At 46.4% G+C, this 10,279-nt stretch overlaps 1 protein-coding gene across 1 annotated transcript in view; it reads left to right on the forward strand.

Annotated features, from left to right (window-relative positions):
* Window positions 1-4,597: 4,597 nt before the first annotated feature.
* Window positions 4,598-10,279, forward strand: part of LOC113132867 (spore wall protein 2-like) — a gene marked incomplete at its 3' end in the record, with an annotated part of 14,316 nt that continues 8,634 nt past the window's right edge. The window contains exons 1-3 of the mRNA XM_026311249.1: window positions 4,598-4,798; window positions 4,957-6,087; window positions 6,732-6,902. Coding sequence (XP_026167034.1) covers window positions 4,598-4,798; window positions 4,957-6,087; window positions 6,732-6,902 — 1,503 coding nt within the window. The remainder of the gene's footprint in view (window positions 4,799-4,956; window positions 6,088-6,731; window positions 6,903-10,279) is intronic.

Genomic DNA, 10,279 nt, shown 5'->3' on the forward strand with positions numbered 1-10,279 from the left:
GTTCCATAGGAGAGGAGCTTGATAGCTAAAGACTCTGCCTCCCAGTCTGCTTTTGGAAACTCTGGGAACCACAAGTAGACCTGCACTCTGAGAGCGAAGTGGTCTATTGGGATAATATGGTACTATGAGGTCTTTAAGGTATGAAGGAGCTTGATTATGAAGGGATTTGAATGTGAGAAGAAGGATTTTAAATTCTATTCTATATTTTACAGGGAGCCAATGAAGAGAAGCCAATATAGGAGAAATATGATCTCTCTTGCTAGTTACTGTCAGGACTCTGTCTGTGGCATTCTGGATTAATTGGAGGCATTTTATGGAGCTATTGAGACATCCAGATAGTAATGAGTTACAGTAATCTAGCCTTGAGGTAACAAATGCATGGACTAGTTTTTCTGCATCATTTTGAGACAGGATGTTCCTAATTTTGGAAATGTTGTGCAGGTGAAAGAATGCAGTTCTAGAGATTTGTTTTATGTGTGAGTTAAAGGACATGCCCTGGTCAAAAATAACTCCAAGGTTTTTTACAGTAGTGCTGGAGGCCAGGGTTATGCCATCTAGAGTAGCTATAATTTTAGAAAAGTTATTTCTGAGATTTTTTGGCCCAAATATAATGACTTCTGTTTTCTCTGAGTTTAAAAATAAAAAGTTACTGGTCATCCAAGCCTTTATGTCAGTTAGACACGCTTGAAGTCTGGTTAACTGGTTTGTGCTAACAGGTTTAATAGATAGATATAACTGAGTGTCATCTGCATAGCAGTGGTAATTAATAGAGCGCTTCCTAATGACATATCCTAAAGGAGGCATGTATAGGGTGAACAGAATCGGTCCTAGCACAGAGCCTTGTGGAACTCCATAACTAACTTTTGTTTGTGTGGAAGGTTCATCATGGACATGAACAAACTGGAATCTGTCCGATAAATAGGATTGGAACCATTTTAACGCTGTTCCTCTGATACCAGTCACATGCTCCAGTCTCTGTAATAAAATGTTGTGGTCAATGGTGTCGAATGCAGCACTAAGGTCTAGGAGGACAAGTCCATTATCTGAGGCTAAGAGAAGATCGTTGGTAACTTTTAACAGTGCTGTTTCTGTACTATGATGTGCTCTAAATCCTGATTCAAAATCTTCAAATAGTTCATTCCTGTGTAAGTGGTCTGATAGCTGCTTAGCAACAGCTTTTTCTAGGATTTTAGAAATAAATGGCAGGTTGGATATTGGTCTATAAATAGCCAAGACTCCTGGATCAAGACTAGGCTTTTTGAGTAAGGGTTTGATTACTGCAGTCTTAAAGGCCTGTGGTACATAGCCTGATACTAGAGATAAATTTACTAAGTCTAATAAAGATGAGTTCATTAATGGCAGGGTGTCTTTAAGCAGTCTAGTCAGGATGGGGTCTAAGAGACATGTTGATGATTTCGATGAAGCAACTACTGATGTAAATTCAGAGAGATCTATGGGAGAGAAGCAGTCTAAATATAACTGAGGTCTTACAGATGATTCAAGAGCTACTGTAGTAGAAGATTCATTTATTGCAGGTATAGGAAGTATCTGCTGAATTTTATCTCTAATAGTTGTGATTTTATTTGTAAAGAAACTCATAAATTCATCACTGCTGAGAGCTAAGGGAACACTGGGCTCAACAGAGCTGTGAGTTTTTGTCAGCCTGGCTACAGTGCTGAAAAGAAACCTGGGATTGTTCTTATTTTCCTCTATTAGTGATGAATAGTATGCAGTTCTGGCTTTACGGAGAGCTTTTTTATATGTTAGTAGACTGTTTTTCCAGGCTAGAAAAATTTCCTCTAAATTTGTGGAATGCCACTTCCTTTCCAGCCTACGTGATGCCTGCTTTAAGGTACGAACATGTAAATTATACCATGGGGCTAGTCTTCTCTGATTCACTAACTTCTTTTTCAGAGGGGCCACAGTATCAAGCGTTTCACGCAGTGAGGTTACAGCGCTGTCAACAATATGATCAATTTGGTAGGGAGTGGGATTGAAGCAGCTGCCCTCCACTATGTTTATACTTGGCATAGATGTAAATAAAGATGGAATCATTTTCTTAAATTTATTAACAGCGTTGTCAGATAAACATCTGCTGTAGTGGAATTTTCTTCCAAACGCTGCATGATCCATCATTTTAAATTTAAAAGTTATTAAAGAATGTTCTGACAAAACAGGATTTGGGGGAAAAACTATTAGATGTTCAATTTCGACACCATAGGTCAGAACAAGATCAAGGGTGTGATTGAAACAGTGGGGGGGCTTATTAACATTTTGAATGAAACCAATTGAATCTAAAATAGAATTAAATGCAATGCTGAGGCTGTTATTTTCAACATCTACATGAATGTTAAAATCTCCCACTATAATGACTTTATCTGATCTAAGCACTAAATCAGACAGGAAGTCAGGAAATTCAGTTAAAAACTCTGAGTAAGGGACAGGTGGATGGTACACAACGACAAGTAGAACTGGTTTTTGTGTTTTCCAGTTTGGATGCGAGAGACTAAGAGTGCAGCTACTCCTTCACCTCGACCTGTGCTTCGAGGAACATGATAATTTTTATGACTGAGGGGGGTTGATTCATTCAGACTGACATATTCATCCTGCTGTAGCCAGGTTTCAGTGAGACAGAGTAAGTCAATTTGGTGATCAGTTATCAAATCATTTACTAACAGAAAGAGACCTAATATTTAATAATCCACATTTGACAGTTCTGTTTTTCTGTTCAATAAGAGGAGTGGTCTTAATTTTTATTAAGTTTTTATGAATAACTCCTCTTCTGTTAACTTCTGATTTATTTGATTTATATGTTCGAGGGGCAGACACAGTCTCTATGTGGTTTGAGGGGGGCGGCGGCTCTAAGGAAACTGCAGAGAGGCGTTTTAGACTGAGTCTCTGTGTCCCGGTCCCCACTCTGGATTGTCAGGCTTTAGGTCGGCTAATAAACTCGGCCAAATTTCTAGAGATGAGAGCTGCATCATTCAAAGTGGGATGGATGCCGTCTCTCGCTACCAGACCGGGTTTTCCCCAGAAAGTGGCCCAATTGTCTATGAAGCCCACATCGTTTGCTGGACACCACCTAGACAGCCAGCGACGGAACGACGACATGCGGCTAAACATGTCATCGCTGGTCAGATTGGGGAGGGGTCCAGAGAAAACTACGGAGTCCGACATTAATTTAGCAAAGTTACACACCGACTCAACATTAATTTTAGTGACCTCCGATTGGCGTAATCGGGTGTCATTGCTGCCGACGTGAATAACAATTTTCCCATATTTACGATTAGCCTTAGCCAGCAGCTTCAGATTTGATTCGATGTCGCCCGCTCTGGCCACAGGAATGCACTTGACTATGGTCGCTGGTGTCTCTATTTTCACGTTCCTCACTATGGAATCGCCAATTATCAGAGTCGGTTTCTCAGCGGGTGTGTCGCTGAGCGGGGAAAATCTATTAGAAACATGAACAGGCAGGTGAACGTTTCCGTCGGACCGTCCCAGGCTAATTCTCCGGGCTGCTCCGGAGCTGCCCTTGGACCGCTAACAGACCCTGATCAGGATGTTATACAGGAAGGCTCAGTCTGCTTTCCCTAACGCAAGCATTTATTTATTTATTATTTCCCACTTATTAATTATTCTCACTTTCTCTCACAGGAACAACAAAATAAATCATTAACCCTCTGAGGTCTGAGGGTTTTTTTTTTGAGAAAACAGTGTTTATGCATGGTTAGTGGAAAACTACAATTTTTTAGTCATTGAAATAAGGCCATAAAACACAAACAGAACATTGGTTCACAAGAGAACTGGATGTTGTAGTGTAAAGTGTTTTCTTCACAAGGATGTGAAAGTCATCTTGTTCACAGAAAACAATACACTGATTTAAATTTTCTAAGACACTTCTTGCATTCAAACAAACCTAATCCCAGATCAGAAATATTCTTCAAAATTTATACACTAAAAAATTCTTCACGACGCCTGGTAGCCGGGTCGTACGTCTCAGTGAGCTGGAAAAGAGTCGAGTCTCCTCCGGACGTGCAGGGCAGCAGAGCCAACATAAAGCAGACTAAGAGTAAAATGACTCAAATCTGAATAATCAAAACGAACAAACAACACGACGTCACGACAGCAAACTGCGGGCGGCACACAAACAACTCACTCACACAAGGGAGAACAGGGAAGTGTGTCTGTTCACGGGGGGGGAGGGATGCTGGTAGACGACAGACGAGCAATGGATACGCGAAGGGCGGGGAACGATAGAAGAGAGAAGATGCAAAATCGAGACTGCAAAGCAGCATATCAAAACAAGACGATAAATACTAAGAACCGCAGAAGTGAACGACGTAGACAAGTAAAAAAGTCGACAAAAACAGGCGATCCAAAATCGAGAAGGGGGCATACAAAAATAGAGCGTAAAGAAAAGACGAGGCGGAGTTGGTCGAGTCGAGGAGGTCAGTGCAGCAACGTAAAGAGATAAATGGGTGTGGGAGGAATGGGTGGTGTGGTGGGTGTGGGGCAACACACACATACACATACTACAAGTCACGCGTGGGAATCACCAAAAGATCACAGCAATCACACACACACTGACAGCTAACTAATGATAGAGGGTGTATACACGGCTAACTCGTGGAACCGTGAGGAGACAGGTAAGAAGAAACAATCATCACTACACAGGGCAGCCACGGGGGGCAAGAAGGGACAGCACCACCAAGAGAGCAACAGAACACTAGACACAGCAAAAAACATCCGTCTCGGGGGGGGCGAGCGCGGCAAGTATCTGGAGAGGGCGGACGCAACAGTAAAACGCTCCGCGGCTCTCGAGCTCGGACGCACAATCCACACAACAAATCTGGAGGCGTAGTCACGAAGATGAGTAGTGGATGGGAGGGTGCGTAGAGGATCGCTCTGTGTGTGTGGTGTGGGGGTGTGGTGTGCTGGGCCGGGCCACAAACGAAGGGGGTGCGAGGCAGGGGCAGAAGCGCAGAGGCCCCGCGCCACAGAAGGGGAGAAGAGCGTCCAACGCAGCCACGGGCGCCGTGGACAAGAAACAGAGAGCGGACGGGGAAAGGAGGGAAAAGAGAGAAGCAGAAAAAACGGCAAAAAAAACAGAGCCCACGGAACGGGCGGCCACCGAAGAACGCCAGGCGAGAAGGGGAACAAGAAGAGACGACGGGCAAAGAAAAGAGACGGGGGACAGAAAACACAGGGCGCAGAAAAAACAACGAGGCCCAAACAAACACGGGGCCCAGAAAAAGACACGGGGGCGCAAAAAACAAGGCGGGGCCAGGGAAAGGACGGGGCAGGGAAAGACGACGGCCAAGACAGAAAGCGGGCGCAAAAAAGAGAGGACGACAAAAGAACGGCAAAAAAGACGACGGGCGAAGGAAAAAGAAGCCGGGCAAGCAAAGACGACGGAGCGGCGCAACAACACAACGAAACAACGAGAGAGGAAAAGAGAGCAGCGGAGGGGGAGGGGACCAACGGAGGGGGCGGAACCAGCAGGGGCAGGGGGGACGAGGGGGACGAAGACAGAGGGGGGGGGAGACCAGAGGGGAGGAGGGACCAGCGGAGGGAAAGGACAGGCAGGGGGAAAGGGGACCAGACGGGGGGGGGCGAGACCGGCCGAGGGAGGGACCAGCCGAGGGGGGGGGGGAAGAGGGGGGGGGGGCGGAGACCGGGGGGGGAGGGGACCAGGCAGAGGGGAGGGACCAGCGGAAGGAGGGGGACAAAGCGAGAAGGCGCGAGGAGGGCAGCCAGGGAAGGGGCGCGGGGGGGGGGGGGGGGCAAGGGGGGGGACGGAGGAGCACGGGGGAAGCGCAGGGCAAGCAAGAGCCGAGGCGGCGCCGGGAACGAGAAAGGGAGAGGGGGGGAGCGGCGAAGGCCGGGAGAGACAGAGGGGAAGGAGAGAAACGGCAGCAAAAAGAGACGGGGCGGCAACGGCAGCGAGACCAGGAAACAACGCGGCGGCGGGGAGACAACCCGAAAGCCCCCCAAGACAGAGAGCGGACAGGGCGGCAGACAGAGAGGAAGCAGGGAAAAAAGGGAGAGAGGAAACCAGGCGCCCAACAGGGAGGAGGGGAAGGGAGGGCACGCGGCCACAAGGGAGAACGGGCGGACGGACGACGGAGCGGGGGGCCCGCACGGGAGAGAGAGAAAGGAAAGACAGACGAAGAGGAAGGAAGCAAGGAAAAAGAAAAGGGGAAAAAGGGGGAAGCCAGGCGCCGGCCCGAAAGAGGAACACCACAGCAAGAGAGCGCCCGCCAGGGCGGCAGACGGCCCGAGCAGCAGCACCGGCCCAGCGCCCCGGGGAACGCGAGCCCGCGAAAGGCGGCGGAGAAGGGGGGGGAGGGGAGAAAGGGGGAAGAAGAGGGCGGAGCGGGAGAGGGGGGGGGGAAGGCAAAGGGGCGGAGAAAATAAATGCAGTGTATTGTTTGGGGCGTGAACAAGATAGGACTTTGCACATCGACGTGAAGAAAAACTGTACACGACAACACCAGTTGCTCGTGAGCACCAATGGTGCTGTTTGGGGGGAGGCCTATCACAGACTGAAAAATGTGAAGTTTGGGCCACAACCAGGCATAACACGTGGGCCAGAAAAAACAACCACTGCAGACCAGAGGGGAAGATTGGAGTGGGCTGAGAGAAATGGAAATAATTAATAAGTGGGAAAATAAAGAAAGAAAGAAAGCTGGCGTGAGGGAAAGCAACGAGCCCCGTGAACACCTGATCAGGGCGGGAGCGGTGCCAAGGGCAGCCCGGAGCAGCCCGAGAGGAATTGCCGGGACGGCCGACGAAACGTTCACCGCCGTGCAGGCAAAGACCCCGCCAGCGACACACCCGCGGAAAACCACTCGGAAAGGCGGACAGTGGAGAACGTGAAAAGAGACACCAGCACCAAGCAAGTGGCACCGTGGGGCCAGAGCGGGCGACACGAACAAACTGAAGCTGCTGGCAAGGCTAACGAAATAGGGGAAAATGACACGCGGCAGCAATGACACCCGATACGCCAGCGAGGGTCACAAAAAAGAGATCGGGGTGTGAACTTGCTAAATTAATGTCGGACTCCGTAGTTTTCTCTGACCCCTCCCCCAATCGGACCAGCGAGTGACAGGTTTACCGCATGTCGTCGTCCGCCGTCGCTGGCTGTCTAGGTGGTGTCCAGCAAACGATGTGGGCTTCATAGACAAGTGGCCTATTCTGGGGAAAACCCGGTCTGGTAGCGAGAGACGGCATCCATCCCACTTTGAATGATGCAGCTCTCATCTCTAGAAATTTGGCCGAGTTTATTAGCCGACCTAAAGCCTGACAATCCAGAGTGGGGACCGGGACACAGAGACTCAGTCTAAAACGCCTCCTTGCAGTTTCCTTAGAGCCGCCGCCCCCCTCAAACCACATAGAGACTGTGTCTGCCCCTCGAAAATATAAATCAATAAATCAGAAGTTAACAGAAGAGGAGTTATTCATAAAACTTAATAAAATTAAGACCATCCTCTTATGTGAACAGAAAAACAGAACTGTCAATGTGGATTATTAAATATTAGGTCTCTTTCTGTTAGTAAATGATTTGATAACTGATCACCAAATTGACTTACTCTGTCTCACTGAAACCTGGCTACAGCAGGATGAATATGTCAGTCTGAATGAATCAACCCCCTCAGTCATAAAAATTATCATGTTCCTCGAAGCACAGGTCGAGGTGAAGGAGTAGCTGCACTCTTAGTCTCTCGCATCCAAACTGGAAAACACAAAAACCAGTTCTACTTGTCGTTGTGTACCATCCACCTGTCCCTTACTCAGAGTTTTTAAACTGAATTTCCTGACTTCCTGTCTGATTTAGTGCTTAGATCAGATAAAGTCATTATAGTGGGAGATTTTAACATTCATGTAGATGTTGAAAATAACAGCCTCAGCATGCATTATTTCTATTTTAGATTCAATTGGTTTCATTCAAAATGTTAATAAGCCCCCCCACTGTTTCAATCACACCCTTGATCTTGTTCTGACCTATGGTGTCGAAATTGAACATCTAATAGTTTTTCCCCCAAATCCTGTTTTGTCAGAACATTCTTTAATAACTTTAAATAAAATGATGGATCATGCAGCGTTTGGAAGAAAATTCCACTACAGCAGATGTTTATCTGACAACGCGGTTAATAAATTTAAGAAAATGATTCCATCTTTATTTACATCTATGCCAAGTATTTACATAGTGGAGGGCAGCTGCTTCAATCCCACTCCCTACCAAATTGATCATATTGTTGACAGCGCTGTAACCTCACTGCGTGAAACGCTTGAACTGTGGCCCCTCTGAAAAAGAAGTTAGTGAATCAGAGAAGACTAGCCCCATGGTATAATTTACATGTCGTACCTTAAAGCAGGCATCACGTAGGCTGGAAAGGAAGTGGCATTCCACAAATTTAGAGGAAATTTTTCTAGCCTGGAAAAACAGTCTACTAAACATATAAAAAAGCTCTCCGTAAAGCCAGAACTGCATACTATTCATCACTAATAGAGGAAAATAAGAACAATCCCAGGTTTCTTTCAGCACTGTAGCCAGGCTGACAAAAACTCACAGCTCTGTTGAGCCCAGTGTTCCCTTAGCCTCAGCAGTGATGAATTTATGAGTTTCTTTACAATAAAATCACAACTATTAGAGATAAAATTCAGCAGATACTTCCTATACCTGCAATAAATGAATCTTCTACTACAGACTCTTGAATCATCTGTAAGACCTCAGTTATATTTAGACTGCTTCTCTCCCATAGACTCTCTGAATTTACATCAGTAGTTGCTTCATCGAAATCATCAACATGTCTCTTAGACCCCATCCTGACTAGACTGCTTAAAGACACCCTGCCATTAATGAACTCATCTTTATTAGACTTAGTAAATTTATCTCTAGTATCAGGCTATGTACCACAGGCTTTAAGACTGCAGTAACAAACCCTTACTCAAAAAGCCTAGTCTTGATCCAGGAGTCTTGGCTATATAGACCAATATCCAACCTGCCATTTATTTCTAAAATCCTAGAAAAAGCTGTTGCTAAGCAGCTATCAGACCACTTACACAGGAATGAACTATTGGAAGATTTGGAATCAGGATTTAGAGCACATCATAGTACAAAACAGCACTGTTAAAAGTTACCAACGATCTTCTCTTAGCCTCAGATAATGGACTTGTCCTCCTAGACCTTAGTGCTGCATTCGACACCATTGACCACAACATTTTATTACAGAGACTGAGCATGTGACTGGTATCAGAGGAACAGCGTTAAAATGGTTCCAATCTTTATTTATCGGACAGATTCCAGTTTGTTCATGGTGTGCCAGTTTGGTTTTTGGTGTGTGGGTATATGTGTGTCTCGCGTTCCCACAAACAAAGTAGTTTTGTGTTGTGGGGTTATGGATTCCACAGAGTGTGTGTGTGGGTCGGTTTGTGCGTTAGCGACGCTCATCGGTGCGTGAGTTGGGGCAGGACTTTGCCTAGGAGGGGCAAAACCCGTATGACCAGGACGTCACAAACACCAAACACCAAACACCACACAACCAAACCAACCAACCAACACAAAACAACCAAACAAAACCAAAAACAAACAAACCAAAAAACCAAAAAACCAAAAAAAAGAGGAGGTGGTGGGCGACCAACAAAAACCCCCCACACACAAAAAACCAAACCAACACCAAACCACACAAAAACAAACCAAACCACCACCCCCACACCAAAAAACACCCCAAAACAAAAAACACCCAACCCCAAAAAACAACCAAACACACCAAACCCAAAAACCCCAAAACCAAACCACAACAACCACAACACAAAAAACAACCCACCCCACCCCAAAAAAAAAAAAAAAAACCCCCACACAAACCCCAACAACCCCAACCAAAACCCAAAACCAAAACCCAAAACACCCCAACAGCACCCCAACCCAAAACAACACACACACAACCCCCCAAACACCGCAACAACACCCACAACAACAAAACCCCCGAACAAAAACAAACAACCCCCAACCCACCACACCCCCACCCAACCCCACCACCCAACCCCCCACACCCCCCCAACAAACCACAAAACACACACAAAAACACAGAAACAACAAACCACAAAAAACCCCACCACCAAACCAAAACACCAACTCAGACAACACCAACAAAACAAACAAAAAGTGGGTCGCAAACAACACACCAAAAAAACTTGTGTGGGCGCGGCTGAGAACAACAACACCCCGAACGAACACCAAAAACACAAACAAACAACACCCCACACACAACCCACA

Source organism: Mastacembelus armatus, chromosome 6 (assembly GCF_900324485.2).
Source record: "Mastacembelus armatus chromosome 6, fMasArm1.2, whole genome shotgun sequence".
In the NCBI taxonomy this organism is placed as follows: domain Eukaryota; kingdom Metazoa; phylum Chordata; class Actinopteri; order Synbranchiformes; family Mastacembelidae; genus Mastacembelus; species Mastacembelus armatus.